The sequence below is a fragment of the Pseudorca crassidens genome, chromosome X (assembly GCF_039906515.1).
Source record: "Pseudorca crassidens isolate mPseCra1 chromosome X, mPseCra1.hap1, whole genome shotgun sequence".
Classification (NCBI taxonomy): Eukaryota; Metazoa; Chordata; class Mammalia; order Artiodactyla; family Delphinidae; genus Pseudorca; species Pseudorca crassidens.
The window spans coordinates 115,174,284-115,198,275 of NC_090317.1; the positions used below are offsets into that span (position 1 = coordinate 115,174,284).

General features: G+C 40.2%; 1 protein-coding gene and 1 pseudogene across 1 annotated transcript in view; one reads left to right on the top strand and one right to left on the bottom strand.

The window, feature by feature from the left end:
• Positions 1-23,992, bottom strand: part of PHEX (phosphate regulating endopeptidase X-linked) — a 204,981-nt gene that overhangs the window by 17,485 nt on the left and 163,504 nt on the right. The window contains exons 16-18 of the mRNA XM_067722956.1: positions 20,708-20,762; positions 3,829-3,896; positions 1,524-1,654 (exon numbers count right to left, since the gene is read on the bottom strand). Of these exons, the coding sequence (XP_067579057.1) occupies positions 1,524-1,654; positions 3,829-3,896; positions 20,708-20,762 (254 nt within the window). The remainder of the gene's footprint in view (positions 1-1,523; positions 1,655-3,828; positions 3,897-20,707; positions 20,763-23,992) is intronic.
• LOC137217517 (A-kinase anchor protein inhibitor 1 pseudogene) lies at positions 9,200-9,684 on the top strand (annotated as a pseudogene).

Consider the following 23,992-nt stretch of genomic DNA (forward strand, 5'->3'; position numbering starts at 1 on the left):
ACACATTGGTATAGAAATCAACAAATAGATCAGTGGAATAGAATATAGAATCCAGAAATTTATCTCAGTATATATGAGATTCTAATATTTGACAAACATTCAATTAAGAAAAAAACGTCTTTTAGTCACTGATGCTGGATCAATTGACTATCCTCTTGGAAGAAGATAAAAGTGAACTCTCGTATTGAACTCCACAGCGAAATAAGTTTCACACGCTTCAATATTTAAATGTAAAATAACAAAACAGTAAAAACCTTCCCAGAAAAGCTAGGAGACTACACATATGATATAGAATGGAAATGCAGAAACAATTTTTTAAGAGAGATAGGTATCTTTGACTATATGGAAATATTTAAATTTCGTTTGTCAAAAGATACCATATACAAAGTACAATGGATGAGAAATATATTGAGGAGAAAATAGTATAATATGAATGACAAATAAAAATTTTAACATCTATAATATTTTGTAAGGTCTCATAAACTGACAAGTAAATAACTCAATACATAAATGCTCCTCCATCCATCACTGGTGGGAATATGAAATATTATAACTTCTTAATAACATTAGGAATCTATCCTCTACAGAAAAAAAGAATATATACCTAATAAGAGTATTTAGTGCAGCAGCATTTATTGTGGAGAAATAACTGGAGACACAGTGTAACCCTCAACAAGACATTAGTCATCTGTGTTAGAGTACATTCACACCGTGGACTTTCAGGCAGCCACTGAAAACAGTGAAGTAAAAGCACGTGCGTGCACACACACGTGCGTGTGTATGTATGTGTGTAACTCTACATGAGCATGGGAAAAAGTATATCAGGGTTATTGAGATGGATTACAGGTGGAGAAGATAAAAGTGATGAGAGGGAAAGGGGAAGGAGGTAGAGGTGAAGACAAAAAAGGAAAGGAACAACATTCCATACAGAAAAGCATGTATAAAATTACATTCGTGCCTTTATAGGAATGTATATATATATAATAGAAAATCAGCATTTTAAAAGTCATTTCTTTTGTTCAAAATTCTTTATCTAAGAACTCTTAACCAATTCAGAGTCATTAATTCAAATGAGTGACGTTTTATCTCAGTGAATTAAACCTAAGCAGTAGTTTGGGAGGAAATCTTTTTAATGGTATACAGTGTAGATTTGTGAGAATTTTATTGTTTATCTTTGCTACAGCTTTTCTGTACTAATCTGAATCTAGGAGAACAGACTAATGTTTAGGCCTGTGATTTTGAAACTTTAGCTTATATCAGAATCACCTGAGGGCTTATGAAAAGACAGACTGCCAGACCCCACGCTCCCACCCACCCCCCGCTCCCCACTCCCCACCCCCGAGATTCTCAGTCAGTAGGTCTGGATTAAGACTAAAGAATTTACATCCCTGACAAGTTCCCCAGGGAGGCTGATGCTGTTGGCCTGGGAACCGCACTTTGAGAACCGATGGTCTAAAGCAAGCTAGTGTCTTCGTGAGGAAGAAGGACTCACAAGATGCCCCCTTCGCCACAGCTGTACTCACGTGTAAGCCAGCTTTCTTCCAATAATAGTTGCTATACTGGCTAATCATGCACTTTGTTTTTTCCTTAAACTTTTCTTCTGAGTCAACAGACCACCAAGGGTCCAGGTTTCCATTTTTATCATATTTTCTACCTGGCAAAAAGCAAAGTTAAAAGATACTCGTATTATTTATGGAAACAAATTCATTTCTTCATCTTCCCTTTCCCTCACTTCAACAAGCCTTGAAAAGACAGTTCCAGCAGCAGGGAGCACTCCTGGAAGCAGTTCCTGCCTTCTCTCCAGTGTCACAGGTTAATTGTAAAAAGCAAGGAAAGGAGAAAGAGGTCTGAGGAAGTTCTTTCCTTCTAAGCAACAAAGAACACTTTAAGATTTATCAACTTATGGCATGTACCATTCTTGACCAATCTTAGATTCTTTGTTTTCACCTGCTCTGACCCAAAATATTCTCTAAATTATGAAATGAAATGGCTTTCAGAAAGCCCATGGAAGGAGTCAAAGCGCCACTACCAGTGAAATTCCAAACAAACAAACCATAGGAACAGCCTCGGTGAGTCACTCACACCCTGCGACCACAGCCCCTGACTCAGCTCTAAAGGATCGTGTTTCCTCCAAGTTGCCAGGAGCCAAGAGACACATAAAACCTCTGTTATGAATCATTCCACAGCCATCAGTGTAGATGGAAGGCCCATCTGTCCTGCTTTGACAAGGAAGGTTGCTGTAAAGAGAGAACTTGGAACAAGAATGGAAATCTCCAAAACATAACAGAAAAAAAGATTAGTTATACATGCTTTTTTTGCTACAGGCTCACTCTTCATTTTCTCTACATCCCTCAAAAAAAAGTCTGGGTGTATCTGGACTATCTTCTACACTCAAGGTTACTATTGGTTTAAATTTAATTATGCAGAGAACTCTTCACTGGGCTTACAAGAAAGTCCCCTAAGCAAAGGTGTTAACTGAAACAATCCGAAGCTCTTCAGCAAGGCTGGATGCCACTACCACCAACCCCTGGTAGAGCACAGTGTCACTGTCCCCTACCCACTAACCAAGCGATCATTAAATAGTTACTGTGCAATGCACTGTTCTAAGTATTGGTTACAGAGTGAAATGCCATCTTTAGATTCCGTCCTTTGAGAGAGAATCCAAAAGGCTTCCAGAAGATTCTGAGGGAGAACTATACTTAAGTTTCCCAGGAAGAAAGGCCCAGAACCAAGAGACCACTACTGTCTTTTGTTTCTTAGCTAAGACTCTCCTCTCAGATAACCCAAACATGCAATTCAGAAAGTGTAGCTCTGGGGATTCAGATGACTACAAGGCAGCTACGTTTTAACAGGGAGGGGAGGCCAGGGGGCAAAAAACTTAGGTGATTAAGGAAAGGCTGGTGGGAGTACAAGAAGAATTATCCAGAAGCAGAGGAACCAAAAGGGTCTCTGGCCCTGGGGTAGGCATCCAGGAAAGGATGTTAGAGACATCACAGACATGGAAGAAAGAGGTCCCTCTATACAGTGTTGCCTTGGGCCAGGCAGTTCTTGAGTCTGCCCTGTAAACTGTGTGGATGTGGATGTGATCGCAATTTGCTGCTAATTCCTAAGTTTCGGAGATTTCATGTGGCTTTCCAATAAAACTCCAAAGTTAAAGGAGAAAGGAGTTCTGATTAAAAATGATGACTCCCAAAGGGCAATCATTTCTTTAGTTTATGCCATATTCTGCTCTTTCCTTTTGCTTAAATGTCATCAGGATACATAGCATACTCTATATTATTCATTATTAGGAAAGCATAGCCTTTCTAAAAAAATTCTGAATATATGACAGCATAGAGAAAAACAGAGATTAAGCATTGCATAATCCTTGAAATAGTATAAAGGAACTAGTCAGCCAAGCTCCAGAGTCCTAACTCGCTGAGGCCTAACTTGGCAGCACGTATAATCATCTTCAGAGCAGAGCTCACACCTCCAGGGAGAGCATCTCAAAATGGTGAATAAAGAAATAAAAGGAAGAGAAGCTACAAAATAATTCCTGTAACTACTGTGGCAGCTACAGCAACCCAGATCTAAATGCAAAGCTAATTTCCTTGAAATTACAAGGTCTTTTTTTTTTCATTCTACCCCATCTCCAATGGGAACAATTATTTTTTTATTGCAAGCTATCACAGCAAGACATGGGGGAAAGTTTTCAATCAGCAATCATACTGCTTTGGATAATCTTCAATCTATGATGATACCACTATGCAAAGATAATAGCAACAATTAACATCCATATGGTCAACATGACCATAAAAGCATCAGCTTATACACTGAACCAGTACTTACCATTATTATCAAATCCATGTGTAAATTCATGTCCAACAATTACTCCTATAGCGCCATAACTCAGAGATCTACAGCATAAATGTATAATTGGGAGAAAATTATAAGCATGAACGTCAGAGCATAATCCTTCAATATTTTCTCAACAAAAAGCCAAGATAATCTGTTTACTAACCACACTCACAAAATTGTAAAAAAAAAAAAAAGTAAACACATCCTTCTCATTGAAATAGACAAAGAAAATATAATTTCTAACATTGTCATTATGAACATTTATGGGCCTTAGTTCCTACCCTGTGAAATTAGGGATGTGAAAGAGATGTTTTTTAAAGTCCCTTCCAGCCCTAAGGCTTCTATGGTTCTATATCTGCTCTAGCTGTAGTTTATATGTATAAACACCCAAAGCAGCAGCAGGGTTTGAAAAGATCCTGTCAGTAAACATACCGCTTATTTTTTATCTGAGAACCTGTTGAAAAATCACTATGGACTTAGAAGTTAAATTGTTTTCCAAACGGAGTCATGAAACAGGAAAAGAGCAGAGATTAAAAGGGATCACGCTGCTTTCAAAGGTAGTCATGTTCCTCTGCTTCTGTGACAGACAAATTCACAGCTGAACAGCAAAGACTGTGAAGCCTGAACCAGATCTGGAAAAGGCGTGATATTATTTCTCTTCACCCCTAAAGAACCACGTGGTAGGTCACCTACAAAGGTGACCGCCGACAATGCCACCCACCCTGAACGCATGTGCTCCTCCTCCCGCCAAGAGGAAATCTATTTCCTCCCCCCTTGAATCTGGATGAGCCTCGGGACCTGCTGTGGCCAACAGAATGCAGTGGAAGGGGCCGCGTGTGACTTCTGGGCTGAGGCCTTATAACTTCCATTTTTGTGCCTCCTTGGAAGTCTGCTGCAGTGTAAAGAAGTTGGGGTAATGAGCTGGAGAAAAAGAAGCCAAGCGAAGCAAGTGAGAGATGCCAAACGTCGAGAGACCTCTAAAGAAAGAGAGAGGCCCAGCCAGGCCCCAGCCATTAGAGCCAGCCCAGCTGAGGCACCAGACACGTGAGCAAAATCATCTTAGATCCTATGGCCCCCATCGAGCTGTCTGTCCCAGCCAGTACTGCACAGAGCAGAAACAAGCTGTCTCGGCTGACTCCCGCCCAAATTGCAGAATCATGAGCGAACAGTGGTGGCGCTTTGTTATGGAGCAATAGGTAACTGAAAGAGAACATATAAATCATATATCAGGAAATCAATAGGGGGGCTTCCCTCTATGTGTGTCTGGGATCTTCTCTCTCAACTAAAAGTCCCCTGAAGGCCAAACCCTTATCTACTTGATTGCTGCTAAATTCTCTGTACCTAGTACACAGTAAGTAATAATGATTTAACTAATTGATTAATTAACTTTACCATTTCTTGCAAGTGACAGATCAATGTGTAACTTATTTTAGTCATTTAACGTGTGCATGAGGATTACAGACAACTTAAAATCCTTGTTATAAGGATTCTTCCTAAGATTTGTAATTATACTAAAAATATTTCACAGTTGGTTCCTGATGCAACATCAAAGTCACCCAGCAAATAGATAGGACCTATAAGTGGAAGGAACAAAAATTTTTGAAGCAACATGTTATTACAGGACATAATGATCCTTAACATGTTAATTGTTTGTCTCAACTATACCCAAGGAAGTGTTCTAAGATTTAATTTTTCCCTTTGGTGGCAGTTCCTTCCTTTGTTATTTCTCTCCTGCAAGGTAATTTGCATTTGAAAAAATGCTGTCCTACTATTTTTCCATCATTGCAAACCTTCATTAAAGAAGTAAGAGTAGGGCTTCCCTGGTGGTGCAGTGGTTGGGAGTCTGCCTGCCGATGCAGGGGACACGGGTTCGTGCCCTGGTCCAGGAGGGTCCCACATCCCACGTGCCACGGAGCGGCTGGGCCCGTGAGCCATGGCCGCTGGGCCTGCGCGTGCAGAGCCTTGCTCCGCAGGGGGAGAGGCCACAGCGGTGAGAGGCCCCCGTACCGCAAAATAAATAAATAAATAAAAGAGTAAAATTATGCAGTTCAATCATAGATCTATCAGAGCAGTGTGGGGCAAACTTGTAATTTTACATAGTGCTAATTTTTGCAGCAGTAGCTATCACTATGCAGCCTGCAACATTTCATTTTTTCCAGGACTCTCAGCTGAGAATAGTACTCAGTCCTCTACAAGCCTCGGTCAATGCTGTTGACTGGACGAATTTAAGGGATGAACAATGGAAGCTTATAGCAACTGCTCTGCAATAAATGTCCCTTAAGAGGGACTGCTCCAACGAGCTTCCTATTTGCAAAGGGTAATAGAGAATTCAGAAAATGATTGAATCATTGCAAGTTCCAATTCTCAGTTACATAATCACAATCTTTTGGGCAAGAGCCAAAGAAAAAGTAATTTTAGATGACTAAGCCTGACAATGATAATGTTTCATAATACTAAATTCACATCTTCCGTTTTATCAATGGACGTTATTTAAATTAGCATTTGATAAAAATAAATAAATAAACTTGTATGCCTTTTAAAATGTGACTTGCTGGCCAGAAAAAAGAAGACTCCTGCAGAGAAAATCTAGCCTTCCAAAAATAAAATGCAGAAGATGACAATTTTTCCACCTACTCAGTTTCTCTTTTGTTCTTACTACCCGATGGGTTCAACATAAGCACAGGATTTGCTGTCAACAACAAAACCACCGTACTGCTGTCTGGAGCAACCATGAGCTCGTGCTGTCATCAAGTAGAGGCTACTCTATGCCTGAAGTGGAAATTCATAAAAATCTCAGAGTTACAAGCAGCTTTAAGGTCACTTAGTTCAATTCCTTAGCAAAGGTCTACAAAAACCCATTCAAATGGTCCTAAGACTTCTCCCCTTAGGCATGTCCAATGACCAGGAGCTCAACCCCTTCTGAGGTGGATCACTGCCTCTTCGACTAGTTCCGAACAAAACAGTGCTCCTAATGTTGATCTGGAATCTCTCTTCTACCTATTGGTCTAGTGTAGTGGTCTAAGGTATTCTAAACACCCCTCTGGCCTCCCCAAATTTAGTAAATGATTCTGCTACCTTAACTTTCCTTAAAAAATGTGAAAACAGTTATGAGGTTACCCCTCAAGTGTTCTCTTCTCAAGTTCTTTCAACTCTTTTCTCTTCAGTCATGAATTCTTGACCAGCAGTTCCCAAAACACAGGAAAAAGGGGAGTTTAGGGACTTCTGGCAGGACTTCTTGGGAATTTCTATGCTGCTAAGTACTGCCATTCTCCAAAACAAAGGGAAGGGGAGGACAACTCACCTCTATTACTACTTCATGGAACACACACTTTGGGATATTTTGTCTTATGCCGTTTACAATCTTGATTCTTTCCTCTGGAAATAATTCAGCTTGTTTATGTCACCACAATTAGACCCAACACTCACCGGAGGGCTAAGCTGACCAGTGTGAGCAGAAAGAATAGCCACTCCTTGGTTCTGGAGGAAATCCATCTAGAACAGATGCATGTATGGGAACCCATCTCACTGGACTGTGATCTCCATCTCTCCAGCACCTCCACATTTCCAATGTTGAGTGCCCAAACGATGCTTAATAATTATTCATTGAATGGGCATGTTAATAGAGGATGAATGGCTTCAATGCAAACACAGAACACTTAGGAAAAAAATAAAAATCTCGGGAAGAGGGGAAGATGGCCGAAGAGTAAGACACGGAGATCACCTTCCTCCCCACAGATACACCAGAAATACATCTACACGTGGAACAACTCCTACAGAACACCTACTGAACGCTGGCAGAAGACCTCAGACCTCCCAAAAGGCAAGAAAGTCCCACGTACCTGGGTAGGGCAAAAGAAAAAAGACAAAACAGAGACAAAAGGATAGCGACAGGACCTGCACCAGCGGGAGAGAGCTGTGAAGGAGGAAAGGTTTCCACACACTAGTCTTCGCGGGCGGAGACTGCGGGGGGCAGAGGGGGTAAGATTCGGAGCCACGGAGGAGAGCACAGCAACAGGGGTGCGGAGGGCAAAGCGGAGAGATTCCCGCACAGAGGATCAGTGCCGACCGACACTCACCAGCCCGAGAGGCTTGTCTGCTCCCCCACCGGGGCAGGTGGGGCTGGGAGCTGAGGCTCGGGCTTCGGTCGGAGCACAGGGAGAGGACTGGGGTTGGCGGCGTGAACACAGCCTGCAAGGGGTTAGTGCACCACGGCTAGCCGGGAGGGAGTCCGGGGAAAAGTCTGGACCTGCCAAAGAGGCAAGAGACTTTTTCTTCTCTCTTTGTTTCCTGGTGCGCGAGGAGAGGGGATTCAGAGCGCCGCTTAAAGGAGCTCCAGAGATGGGCGCGAGCCGCGGCTAAAAGCGTGGACCCCAGAGACGGGCATGAGACGCTAAGGCTGCTGCTGCCGCCACCAAGAAGCCTGTGTGCGACCACAGGTCACTATCCACACCCCCCTTCTGGGGAGCCTGTGCAGCCCGCCACTGCCAGGGTCCCGGGATCCAGGGACAACTTCCCCAGGAGAACGCACGGCGCGCCTCAGGCTGGTGCAACGTCACGCCGGCCTCTGCCGCCACAGGCCCGCCCCACACTCCGTGCCCCTCCCTCCCCCCGGCCTGAGTGAGCCAGAGCCCCCGAATCACCGGCTCCTTTAACCCCATCCTGTCTGCCTGTCTGAGCGAAGAACAGACGCCCTCCTGCGACCTACACACAGAGGCGGGGCCAAATCCAAAGCTGAGCCCCTGGGAGCTGTTAGAACAAAGAAGAGAAAGGGAAATCTCTCCCAGCAGCCTCAGAAGCAGCGGATTAAAGCTCCACAATCAACTTGATGTACCTTGCATCTGTGGAATACGTGAATAGACAACGAATCATCCCAAATTAAGGAGGTGGACTTGGAGAGCAAGACTTATGATTTTTTTCCCCTTTTCCTCTTTTTGTGAGTGTGTATGTATACGCTTCTGTGTGAGATTTTGTCTGTATAGCTTTGCTTCCACCATTTGTCCAAGGGTTCTATCCGTCCTTTTTATAAAAAATTTTTTTTTCTTGAAGTTGTCTGCTCAGGGATCGCGCGTCACTGGGCAGCTGCGGCCTCGCCCGCTCCTCCCGAGCTGCGAAGCAGTCGTAGAGTTTTTTGAAGTTCCATATTCCTGGATGTTCGCATGTTACGCTCAAGGCTTCACAGCCACGAGGAGGCAGTTCTAATGAAGCCCTCTGTGCCTGCAGAGTAGACCATCCCTTGGGGCTTCCAACTTGACGGAACCAGGAGCATCTCTCCTATCCGGAGTTCCTCCCAGGTATCCTTAGGAGATAGTCCTACTGCCTCCTGGAATGAATGGGCTTTGTTTTGACGTGGGCCTCATACTAAGGTGAGAAACCTGGAAGTGAGCCGGAAGAGGCGAAGCTGCAGATCGCCAGCAAACAGATTGTGCAGAATGCCATCCTGCGGGCTGTGCAGCAGGTCTCCCGGGAGAGTCGGCAGAGGGAAGCCGGGGCTGGCGACACCCCTCGGGGCAGCTTCCGGCCAGGCGCAGGGGAATTAACCAAGAAGCATGAAAAGAAGTAACACGGTGGATGGGGCTCTTGTCACACGCTTGGTTTCCAGCCTTTTTTTTAGCATAGGATGCGTTGCCAAAAATGTTGCCAGTAAAGCGGACCGAAGTGTCAGCGACACCTAGCAGTAGGATGAATTCACACTAGGCCTTGGCCGAGAAGCACTGTTCTGCAAAAGTGCATTAGATGCTTCTGTTTATATTGATGCAGTGCCTCTGAAACGTAGTCGGGCCAAACATGACACTGTCATTGCAAACGTAGTTTTGCAGCACAATTCATTTCTAAAGTTCTTTTTTTTTTTTTTAAAATGATTCCCTATGTTTATTTACTTTGGCCTTGTATGCATTCTGTCTGTGACCTTAACCAGCAGTTCTTTCTGCTGAAACACCGAGAGCTGTACTGTGATCTTTATAATATTTAAACAAGATGTGCTGGAAAGGTAAAGGAATGGTGTTACAGTCCTCCTCAGATATGGAATTGAAGGCTTTACTAAAGTGGGTTCAGGTCCAAGATCATATTAAGAAAAATCTTCCAACAAAGAAAAGCCCAGGACCAGATGGCTTCACAGGCGAATTCTATCAAACATTTAGAGAAGAGCTAACACCTATCCTTCTCAAACTCTTCCAAAATATAGCAGAGGGAGGACCATTCCCTAACTCCTTCTACGAGGCCACCATCACCTTGATACCAAAACCAGACAAGGATGTCACAAAGAAAGAAAACTACAGGCCAATATCACTGATGAACATAGATGCAAAAATCCTCAACAAAATACTAGCAAACAGAATCCAACAGCACATTAAAAGGATCATACACCATGATCAAGTGGGGTTTATTCCAGGAATGCAAGGATTCTTCAATATACGCAAATCTATCAATGTGATAAACCATATTAACAAATTGAAGGAGAAAAACCATATGATCATCTCAATAGATGCAGAGAAAGCTTTTGACAAAATTCAACACCCATTTATGATAAAAACCCTGCAGAAAGTAGGCATAGAGGGAACTTTCCTCAACATAATAAAGGCCATATATGACAAGCCCACAGCAAACATCATCCTCAATGGTGAAAAACTGAAAGCATTTCCACTAAGATCAGGAACAAGACAAGGTTGCCCACTCTCACCACTATTATTCAACATTGTTTTGGAAGTTTTAGCCACAGCAATCAGAGAAGAAAAGGAAATAAAAGGAATCCAAATTGGAAAAGAAGAAGTAAAGCTGTCACTGTTTGCAGATGACATGATCCTATACATAGAGAACCCTAAAGATGCTACCAGAAAACTACTAGAGCTAATCAATGAATTTGGTAAAGTGGCAGGATACAAAATTAATGCACAGAAATCTCTGGCATTCCTATATACTAATGATGAAAAATCTGAAAGTGAAATCAAGAAAACACTCCCATTTACCATTGCAACAAAAAGAATAAAATATCTAGGAATAAACCTACCTAAGGAGACAAAAGACCTGTATGCAGAAAATTATAAGACACTGATGAAAGAAATTAAAGATGATATAAATAGATGGAGAGATATACCATGTTCTTGGATTGGAAGAATCAACATTGTGAAAATGACTCTACTACCCAAAGCAATCTACAGATTCAATGCAATCCCTATCAAACTACCACTGGCATTTTTCACAGAACTAGAACAAAAACTTTCACAATTTGTATGGAAACACAAAAGACCCCGAATAGCCAAAGCAATCTTGAGAACGAAAGAAGGAACTGGAGGAATCAGGCTCCCTGACTTCAGACTATACTACAAAGCTACAGTCATCAAGACGGTATGGTACTGGCACAAAAACAGAAAGATAGATCAATGGAACAGGATAGAAAGCCCAGAGATAAACCCATGCACATATGGACACCTTATCTTTGATAAAGGTGGCAGTAATGTACAATGGAGAAAGGACAGCCTCTTCAATAAGTGGTGCTGGGAAAACTGGACAGGTACATGTAAAAGTATGAGATTAGATCACTCCCTAACACCATATACAAAAATAAGCTCAAAATGGATTAAAGACCTAAATGTAAGGCCAGAAACTATCAAACTCTTAGAGGAAAACATAGGCAGAACACTCTATGACATAAATCAAAGCAAGATCCTTTCTGATCCACCTCCTAGAGTAATGGAAATAAAAACAAAAATAAACAAATGGGACCTAATGAAACTTCAAAGCTTTTGCACAGCAAAGGAAACCGTAAACAAGACCAAAAGACAACCCTCAGAATGGGAGAAAATATTTGCAAATGAAGCAACCGACAAAGGATTAATCTCCAAAATTTACAAGCAGCTCATGCAGCTCAATAACAAGAAAACAAACAACCCAATCCAAAAATGGGCAGAAGACCTAAATAGACATTTCTCCAAAGAAGATATACAGACTGCCAACAAACACATGAAAGAATGCTCAACATCATTAATCATTAGAGAAATGCAAATCAAAACTACAATGAGATATCATCTCACACCAGTCAGAATGGCCATCATCAAAAAATCTAGAAACAATAAATGCTGGAGAGGGTGTGGAGAAAAGGGAACACTCTTGCACTGCTGGTGGGAATGTGAATTGGTTCAGCCACTATGGAGAACAGTATGGAGGTTCCTTAAAAAACTACAAATAGAACTACCATATGACCCAGCAATCCCACTACTGGGCATATACCCTGAGAAAACCAAAATTCAAAAAGAGTCATGTACCAAAATGTTCATTGCAGCTCTATTTACAATAGCCCGGAGATGGAAACAACCTAAGTGCCCGTCATCGGATGAATGGATAAAGAAGATGTGGCACATATATACAATGGAATATTACTCAGCCATAAAAAGAAACGAAATTGAGCTATTTGTAATGAGGTGGATAGACCTAGAGTCTGTCATACAGAGTGAAGTAAGTCAGAAAGAAAAACACAAATACCGTATGCTAACACATATATATGGAATTTAAGAAGAAAAAACTAATGTCATGAAGAACCCAGGGGTAAGACAGGAATAAAGACACAGACCTACTGGAGAAAGGACTTAAGATATGGGGAGGGGGAAGGGTGAGCTGTGACAGGGCGAAAGAGAGTCATGGGCATATACACACTAACAAACGCAGTAAGGTAGATAGCTAGTGGGAAGCAGCCGCATGGCACAGGGATATCGGCTCGGTGCTTTGTGACCGCCTGGAGGGGTGGGATAGGGAGGGTGGGAGGGAGGGAGATGCAAGAGGGAAGAGATATGGGAACATATGTATATGTATGACTGATTCACTTTGTTATAAAGCAGAAACTAACACACCATTGTAAAGCAATTATACCCCAATAAAGATGTTAAAAAATAAAAAAATTAAAAAAAAATAAAAAAAATAAAATAAAAAAAAAAAAAAAAAAAAAAAAAAAATTTTTTTCTTAATAATTACTTTATATTTTAATAACTTTAGTTTATTTTACTTTATCTTCATTCTTTCCTTCCTTCCTTCCCTCCTTTAGACAACGAATCATCCCAAATTGAGGAGGTGGACTTTGAGAGCAAGATTTATGATTTTTTTTGTTTCTTTTAATTTTTTTTAATAATTATTTTTTAACTTTAATAACTTTACTGTATTTTATCTTACTTTATTTTACTTTATCTTCTTTCTTTTTTTCCACTTTCACCAAGGGACAGATCAGCCAAAATGAAAATAAATAAGGAAACACAAGCTTTAAAAGATACATTAAACAAGATGGACTTAATTGATATTTATAGGACATTCCATCGAAAAAGAACAGAATACACATTCTTCTTAAGTGCTCATGGAACATTATCCAGGATAGATCATATCTTGCATCACAAATCAAGCCTTGGTAAATTTCAGAAAATTGAAATCATATCAAGTATCTTTTCCGACCACAATGCTGTAGACTAGGTATCAATTACAGGAAAAAATCTGTTTAAAATACAAACATATGGAGGCTAAACAATACACTACTTAATAACCAAGAAATCACTGAAGAAATCAAAGAGGGAATCAAAAAATACCTAGGAACAAATGACAATGAAAACACAACAACCCAAAACCTATGGGATGCAGCAAAAGCAGTTCTAAGAGGGAAGTTTATAGCAATACAATCCTACCTTAAGAAACAGGAAACATCTCGAATAAAGAGCCTAACCTTACACCTAAAGCAATTAGAGAAAGAAGAACAAATATACCCCAAAGTTAGCAGAAGGAAAGAAATCATAAAAATCAGATCAGAAATAAATGAAAAAGAAATGAAGGAAATGATAGCAAAGATCAATAAAACTAAAAGATGGTTCTTTGAGAAGATAAACAAAATTGATAAACCATTAGCCAGACGCATCAAGAAAAAAAGGGAGAAGACTCAAATCAACAGAATTAGAAATGAAAAAGCAGAAGTAACAACTGACACTGCAGAAATACAAAAGATCATGAGAGATTACTACAAGCAACTCTATGCCAATAAAATGGACAACCTGGAAGAAATGGACAAATTCTTAGAAATGCACAACCTGCCAAGACTGAGTCAGGAAGAAATAGAAAATATGAACAGACCAATCACAAGCACTGAAACTGAAACTGTGATTAAAATCTTCCAACAAACGGAAGCCCAGGACCAGATGGCTTCACAGGCGAATTCTATCAAACATTTAGAGAAGAGCTAACACCTGTCCTTCTCAAACTCTTCCAAAATATAGCAGAGGGAGGAACACTCCCAAACTCATTCTACGAGGCCACCATCACTCTGATACCAAAACCAGACAAGGATGTCACAAAGAAAGAAAACTACAGGCCAATATCACTGATGAACATAGATGCAAAAATCCTCCACAAAATACTAGCAAACAGAATCCAACAGCACATTAAAAGGATCATGCACCATAATCAAGTGGGGTTTATTCCAGGAATGCAAGGATTCTTCAATATATGCAAATCAATCAATGTGATACACCATATTAACAAACTGAAGGAGAAAAACCATATGATCAGCTCAATAGATGCAGAGAAAGCTTTCGACAAAATTCAACACCCATTTATGATAAAAAGCCTCCCGAAAGTAGGCATAGAGGGAACTTTCCTCAACATAATAAAGGCCATATATGAGAAACCCACAGCCAACATTATCCTCAATGGTGAAAAACTGAAAGCATTTCCACTAAGATCATGAACAAGACAAGGTTGCCCACTCTCACCACTCTTATTCAACATAGTTTTGGAAGTTTTAGCCACAGTAATCAGAGAAGAAAAGGAAATAAAAGGAATCCAAATCGGAAAAGAAGAAATAAAGCTGTCACTGTTTGCAGATGACATGATACTATACATAGAGAATCCTAAAGATGCTACCAGAAAAGTACAAGAGCTAGTCAATGAATTTGGAAAAGTATGAGGATACAAAATTGATGCACAGAAATCTCTGGCATTCCTATACACTAATGATGAAAAATCTGAAAGTGAAATCAAGAAAACACTCCCATTCACCATTGCAACAAAAAGAATAAAACATCTAGGAATAAACCTACCTAAGGAGACAAAAGACCTGTATGCAGAAAATTATAAGACACTGATGAAAGAAATTAAAGATGACACAAATAGATGGAGAGATATACCATGTTCTTGGAATGGAAGAATCAACATTGTGAAAATGACTGTACTATCCAAAGCAATCTACAGATTCAGTGCAATCCCTATCAAACTACCACTGGCATTTTTCACAGAACTAGAACAAAAAATTTCACAGTTTGTATGGAAACACAAAAGACCCTGAATAGCCAAAGCAATCTTGAGAACGAAAAACGGAGCTGGAGGAATCAGGCTCCCTGACTTCAGACTATACAACAAAGCTACAGTATTCAAGACAGTATGGTACTGGCACAAAAACAGAAAGATAGATCAATGGAACAGGAAAGAAAGCCCAGAGATAAACCCACGCACATATGGTCACCTTATCTTTGATAAAGAAGGCAGGAATGTACAGTGGAGAAAGGACAGCCTCTTCAATAAGTGGTGCTGGGAAAACTGGACAGGTACATGTAAAAGTATGAGATTAGATCACTCCCTAACACCATACACGAAAATAAGCTCAAAATGGATTAAAGACCTAAATGTAAGGCCAGAAACTATCAAACTCTTAGAGGAAAACATAGGCAGAACACTCTATGACATAAATCACAGCAAGATCCTTTTTGACCCACCTCCTAGAGAATTGGAAATAAAAACAAACAAATGGGACCTAATGAAACTTCGAAGCTTTTGCACAGCAAACGAAACCATAAACAAGACCAAAAGACAATCCTCAGAATGGGCGAAAATATTTGCAAATGAAGCAACTGACAAAGGATTAATCTCCAAAATTTACAAGCAGCTCATGCAGCTCGATATCAAAAAAACCAACAACCCAATCCAAAAATGGGCAGAAGACCTAAATAGACATTTCTCCAAAGAAGATATACAGACTGCCAACAAACACATGAAAGGATGCTCAACATCATTAATCATTAGAGAAATGCAAATCAAAACTACAATGAGATATCATCTCATACCAGTCAGAATGGCCATCATCAAAAATTCTAGAAACAATAAATGCTGGACAGGGCGTGGAGAAAAGGGAACGCTCTTGCACTGCTGGTGGGAATGTGAATTGGTACAGCCACTATGGAGAACAGTATGGAGGTTCCTTAAAAAACTACAAATAGAACTACCATACAACCCAGCAATCCCACTACTGGGCATATACCCTGAGAAAACCATAATGCAAAAAGAGTCATGTACCAAAATGTTCATTGCAGCTCTATTTACAATAGCCCGGAGATGGAAACAACCTAAGTGTCCATCATCAGATGAATGGATAAAGAAGATGTGGCACAAATATACAATGGAATATTACTCAGCCATAAAAAGAAACAAAACTGAGCTATTTGTAATGAGGTGGATGGACCTAGAGTCTGTCATACAGAGTGAAGTCAGACAGAAAGAGAAAGACAAATACAGTATACTAACACATATATATGGAATTTATGAAAAAAAATGTCATGAAGAACCTAGGGGTAAGACAGGAATAAAGACACAGACCTACTAGAGAGTGGACTTGAGGATATGGGGAGGGGGAAGGTTAAGCTGTGACGGAGCGAGAGAGTGGCATGGACATATATACACTACCAAATGTAAAACAGATAGCTGGTGGGAAGCGGCCGCATAGCACGGGGGGAACAGCTCCGTACTTTGTGACCGCCTGGAGGGGTGGGATGGGGAGGGTGGGAGGGAGGGGGATGCAGGAGGGAGGAGATATGGGAACGTGTGTGTGTGTGTGTGTGTGTGTGTGTGTGGCTGATTCACTTTGTTGTGGGGCAGAAACTGACACACCATTGTGTGGCAATTATACTCCAATAAAGATGTAAAAAAAATAAAATAAAATAAAAAATGAAAATAAAAATCTCTCTCCCACTCAGCATAAGGTTGAACACTAACATTTCATAAGTCTCTATCATTTTGACTTTTATATCAGAAAATTATCTCGTGGACCCAGTAAACAAATACATTGACCAATAAATTCAAAACCCAACCAGACTATGTCCAAGTGTTCAGGTATATAACCACAGAAGATCAGTTAAATTGCTAATGATAAGCAGGATCAAAGACTTCTAGGACTTTTTTAGTTTGAAGCAAGCTTAGCAAATATTTAGCCTAAACCCTTAATTTTATGGAAATATATATAAATTTCTAATCTTAACAACGGAAAAAATGGATTCCAAATACCTGAACACTGATGAAAACTATGCAGCTGAGACCTGGGATGATATTAATGGATTTGGTCAATACACACGGATAATTTTCATTTATGCTAATGATAGCGCTTCCCTATAGCAGGCTTTGTCGATGCCTGCTGCTGTCCCTGGGCACTCACCATTTTGAAGCACACCAATCTGACAGCTTCCAACTGCCAGCACCTGAAACTAGTCACCCGAGGGCTTTCTCTGGCCACCAGAGCCCTCCAGGCCTATACTGGGCAATGCCAGGGAGTTAATACACCTGCTGGCAGTCCTCAATTAATGATGGAAAGTGAGTTGGATGACAAATACCCCAGCTCCTTTGCTCCTGAGATGGAATCATGCTGAAGCATATTCTACAGTTCCCCAGCAAAACTGAGCCCCAGTTGTCCACAGTAATAACTGGCTTAAAAAAAAAAAAGTGGAGGAGAAAGCAGAAGAGGAGAGTCAGAAGGAGATGTGACTCAAGCAATGAAATTGAAACTGTAATTAAAAATCTTCCAACAAACAAAAGTTCAGGGCCAGAGGGCTTCACAGGTGAACTCTATCAAACATTTAGAGAAGAGCTAACACTCATCCTTCTCAAACTCTCCAAAAAATTGCAAAGGAAGGAACACTCCCAAACTCACTCTATGAGGCCACCATCACCCTGATACCAAAACCAGACAAAGATACTACAAAAAAAGAAAATTACAGACCAATATCACTGATGAATATAGATGCAAAAATCCTCAACAGAATACTAGCAAACAGAATCCAACAACACATTAAAAGGATCATACACCATGATCAAGTGGGATTTATCGCAGGGATGAAAGCATTCTTCAATACACACAAATCAGTGTGATACACCATATTAACAAATTGAAAAATAAAAACCATGTGATCATCTCAATAGATGCAGAAAAAGCTTTTGACGAAATTCAACACCCATTTATGATAAAAAAAAAAAAACTCTCCAGAAAGTGGGCATAGAGTGAACCTACCTCAACATAATAAAGTCCATATATGTCAAACCCACAGCAAACATCATTCTCAATGGTGAAAAACTGAAAGCATTTCCTCTAAGATCAGTAACAAGACAAGGATGTCCACTCTCGCCACTATTATTCAACATAGTTTTGGAAGTCCTCGCCACGGCAATCAGAGAAGAAAAAGGAATAAAAGGAATACAAATTGGAAAAGAAGTAAAACTGTCACTGTTTGCAAATGACATGATACTATACATAGAGAATCCTAAAGATGCCACCAGAAAACTACTAGAGCTAATCAATGAATTTGGAAAAGTTGCAGGATACAAAATTAATGCACAGAAATCTCTTGCATTCCTATACATTAATGATGAAAAGCCTAAAAGAGAAATTAAGGAAACACTCCCATTTACCATCGCAACAAAAAGAATAAAATACCTAGGAATAAACCTACCTAGGGAGACAAAAAACCTGTATGCAGAAAACTATAAGACACTGATGAAAGAAATTAAAGATGATACCAACAGATGGAGAGATATACCATGTTCTTGGATTGGGAGAATCAATATTGTGAAAATGACTATACTACCCAAAGCAATCTACAGATTCAATGCAATCCCCATCAAACTACCATTGGCATTTTTCACAGAACTAGAACAAAGAATTTCACAATTTGTATGGGAACACAAAAGACCCCGAATAGCCAAAGCAATCTTGAAATCTGGAGAAAGAAAAACCGAGCTGGAGGAATCAGGCTCCCTGACTTCAGACTATACTACAGAGCTACAGTAATGAAGACAGCATGATACTGGCACAGAAACAGAAATATAGATCAATGGAACAGGATAGAAAGCCCAGAGATAAACCCACACACCTATGGTCACCTAATCTATGACAAAGGAGGCAAGGATATATAATGGAGAAAAGACAGTCTCTTCAATAAGTGGTGCTGGGAAGACTGGACAGCTACATGTAAAAGAATGAAATTAGAACACTCCCTAACACCATACACAAAAATAAACTCAAAATGGGTTAAAGACCTAAATGTAAAATTGGACACTATAAAACTCTTAGAGGAAAACATAGGAAGAACACTCTTTGACATAAATCACAAAGATCTTTTTTGATCCACCTCCTAGAGTAATGGAAATAAAAACAAAAATCAACAAATGGGACCTAATGAAACTTAAAAGCTTTTGCAAAGCAAAGGAAACCATAAACAAGACCAAAAGACAACCCTCAGAATGGGAGAAAATATTTGCAAACAACCCAATCCAAAAATGGGCAGCAGACCTAAATAGACACTTCTCCAAAGAAGACGTACAGATGGCCAAGAAGCACATGAAAAGCTGCTCAACATCACTAATTATTAGAGAAATGCAAATCAAAACTACAATGAGGTATCACCTCACACCAGTTAGAATGGGCATCATCAGAAAATCTACAAACAACAACTGCTGGAGAGGGCGTGGAGAAAATGGAACCCTCTTGCACTGCTGGTGGGAATGTAAATTGATACAGCCACTACGGAGAACAGTATGGAGGTTCCTTAAAAAACTAAAAATAGAATTACCATATGACCCAGCAATCCCACTACTGGGCATATACCCGAGAAAACCATAATTCAAAAAGACACATGTACCCCAATGTTCAGTGCAGCACTATTTACAATAGCCATGTCATGGAAGCAACCTAAATGCCCGTCGACAGATGAACAGATAAAGAAGATGTGGTACATATATACAATGGAATATTACTCAGCCATAAAAAGGAACGAAATTCGGTCATTTGTAGAGACATGGATGGATCTAGAGACTGTCATACAGAGTGAAGTTAGTCAGAAAAGAGAAAAACAAATATCGTATATTAACGCATATATGTGGAACCTAGAAAAATGGTACAGATGAACCGGTTTGCAGGGCAGAAATAGAGACACAGATGTAGAGAAGAAACGTATGGACACCAAGGGGGGAAAGTGGCCAGGGGGCAGTGGTGGTGTGATGAACTGGGAGATTGGGATTGACATATATACACTAATATATATAAAATGGATAACTAATAAGAACCTGCTGTATAAAAAAATAAATAAAATAAAATTCAAAAAAAAAAAAAGGAGGAGATGTGACTATGGATGAATGGTCAAAGAAATGCAACTTTGCTCGTTTGGAAGATGGAGGAATCACACTTGGACCAGCCAAACCAGACTCTTTGCTATTTGAAAAGCAATTTTCTTTCCTTTTCTCACGTTGTTTCCTCCCTCTGGAATTGTATTGGACCCATCAACTCAAATCCTAAGAATCCTTCAAGGTCCGCATTTTTCTAGTATGAGTCAATGTATAAGTGAACAAATGCATAAAAAATGAAAGCTACCTGTGTATAGGTTGGCTTTCCTACCTCGTCATACACCCTGGCAACAAGAATCAGAAAACAAATACCTAACATGGCAAGAGTGGGGCCGACCCATGCCAGGTTCTATGCCTTCTTTTTGCTCAACAACCACTAGCTTTGTTCCTTTGACTTTATATTCTATGCTCTGCCAAAACATCATATTCTTTGTTACTTGTCAGTAAGTGGTTTCTTTATTAGTTTACTTACCGAGGATATTCTGTTCCCCAAAAGAAAGGTTTCTGGAGCTCTCCTGCTGGAAATCCTGGGAGAAAGACAAACAAAATTGTAAGGGACATAGGGATTGATTTAATGATGAGTACCTGGTTCTAGCTTTGGCACTGAAGTTCCAAAGGCCCATCTTAAAGGTACTCCTCATGGAGCTGGGATCCCTCTAAGAGATCCAACTATCTCTAAGATGACATTAATTCAACTGAGTTTGAAATCAGTGCATTCCATCAGTTTCAAGGAAACTATTTCGCACGGATACACTATTGGCAGTGTCCAGGTTGCCGTGAACTGGGTTCCTTCATAAACAGCGCATGCAAGAGGCTTCCAGCTGTCTTGTGGCTTCCCCTGATACAGAAAGGGCCAGCTTCATGGGCACACAACCAATGCAGTCACACGGGGCCCCCGTGCAGAAGGACCCTGCAATGAAATTAATGCTCTGCTGTCACTGTATGAAATGCTTAATAAATTTATGTTTGAATGTGATTTTGGAAGTGGAGACCAAGGGGACAAGAAAGCATGCATGTGAGCAAAGCAGCCACGCAAAATATTCCTGTCCACGGTTCCTTTTATGCTCCATTTGCATGCAGCATCCAAGATGCTCCCTGGGAGCGCAGAACTCCAGTAGACCCACAGAATGTGTGAATTCAGCAAGACTCAAAACGAGTACAAGGTAAGCATATTACATCTAGGACTGAGTATGTGGGAGCTCTGACAGCCCTCTTCGGGCTCTTTCTGTTGGAAGCAGAATTTTCTTTGATCACCAAAGGGCAGCAGTGGCATTCTAAGAAACATGAATGGCCAAGGAAGTCTGTCATACTCTTTCTTACTCCTGTATCAGTCAACCACATATACCGAAATGATGACGTAGAAGGAAAGGGAAAGACAGGACAACCCATAGTTTCTTTTCCTTTCAGTCCTTTCTTACTCATCAGTAAGCCAAAGGTAGAGAGTGTTGGTAGAATGTACATGTATATAAGAAATGAAGTAAAACCAACTGAGTTAGTTTTATGCAGTGTTTCCACTGTTCTGGCAAGAAGAAAATACATACTCATGTACAAGCTAGAAAATATAAACTACAATTTCGTCAATTTTACATCTAAGTTAAAAGTTCTTTTATCTGGGGAGTTCCCTGGTGGCACAGTGGATAAGACTCCATGCTCCCAATGCAGGGGGTCTGGATTCGATCCCTGGTCAGGGAACTAGATCCCACATGCATGCTGCAACTAAGAGTTCGCATGCCTCAACTAAGGAGGCTGCATGCCACAACTAAGGAGCCCACATGCTGCAACTAAGGAGCTGGCGAGCCACAACTAAGGAGCCCTCGAGCCGCAACTAAGGAGCCCACCTACCACAACTAAGACCCAGAGCAACCAAATAAATAAATATTGTTTAAAGAAAAGTTCTTATATCTGTATTTGTTTTGGCATTGCACAATATAAAGATGAATGGTAAAATTACGCTGATGATTTAAATTTTTAATTTTTCTTACAACTTACAATGGTATTAAATAGCAAATTAAAAATACTGTGACAAGTCTAGAGAAAGAAAGGCTGTAGAAGACAGGACAAAGCTATATATTTTAGCCCCTTTACAGCACTTTTTCCTGCTTTCTGAAAAAGAGGTCCCCATATTTTCATTTTGTACTAAGCCCCACAAATTATGTAGCTGGCCCTGGGTGCAGATGAGTGGGAGAAATGCCTTGTTTTGCTGTGCCATTGCAAGTCACCACTAAATTTTGTTCCCTGGGGTTGATCCTAGGAGCTGCACTTACAAGCCATCACAACTGGGAATGCAAAGAATAGTAACAAAGAAAATGACAGAGAGAGAGAGATACCTTCTGCAACATCCTTGCCTGCTCCAGAGCCACTGCTCAAAGCTGCTGGAGACTAAAAGCTCTTTTATAAGAGTTCAAATGTTTTATCTTCCCTCTCTCCTTCTCAACAATCTGTCTACCTCTCCTCCAAGACAGGACACTACGAGAAGTGAGGGTAGGAAAGCACATTCTTAATTTAGAAGTGAAATATTAATTCTATGTAATTCATATACATATATTATTTATATTTTTTTAATAATATCATAGTTTGAGATTTCAGCGTGCAAAAACCTAATTGTAAAACAGAGCTGGATCCAGCTAGTAGTCCTCTCTCTTCCTGCTGCTTTCACATAAAGGAAAATGCATCTGACTCTGGAGGGGCAATGTCATATTAATCTTCATAATTTCCACATTTTCTTAAATATCTTTGGCATCTTTATATCAATATTCCATCATCTTTTTGGTGATTACTTTTAGTAAGTCATTCTGACTTGGATATATATATGCAAATATATATTACATATATATGCAAATCACAGTTTTTATATGAAAATTCTGTCTCACATAATATATCATCAAAAAGCAATGATATTTCCCAATAAGAACAATGATCATAGACCAATGTGACTTAATTATTAAATCATTATGGCTTTCCTGCTTGGTAAGGTGCCCAGTTGGAAGCATTTATGTTCATTGCCAACCCCTTTACAGGAAAACATCTGACACCTGCACGAGCCTCCTTTCTGCCGCTGTTGCTGTTAGAGGCCCCAGACTCGCAGACCGCAGCCATCACACTCCCCTGATCAGCTGTATCTTCGCAGCTTGTCAGGGCCATGGAACCCAACACTGATCAACAGAAGAATCTGATGCCCTTAGGACCATTTTGCTGAAGTGAATGGATTAACTGTTTAAGCTGCATTTTTGGAGATGTCAACTGGCAAGAGTGATAGATCAAATCCCAACAGGGCCAACTCAGTATCTTATCTCATAAAGCGAATGAGCTCTATTTAGCAAAGGTAGAAGTGAAAAATAATTAAATAAATGGAAAGGGAATTCTTTTTCTTTTCCTCTCCCTTTTTAATAGGCTTTTCTTATCTTTTCTTGCATATCCATTTTATCTCCTCTTCTTCCCATTTCAGCACTGCCTCACCACCTATTTCACACTTTTCAAGCTCCTTTTTCTATCAGTATATTTATGGGAGACATTCCTCACAATGTAAGTGTGTGTGTGTATATATGTACGCATACACATGAACATGAGAGATAGGAGAGAGGGAAGGAGAGGGAGGAAAGAGAAATTTAACTATCGGACTGGCAAAAATTCATAAATTTAATAATACTGACCAGGGTGTAGGAAGCATGTTGGTGGGAATATAAATTCTTGCAAGCATTTTGGAAAGCAATTTAGTCATCTCTCAATGCTTTAAATGCCATTTAAAAAAATGAGTAAC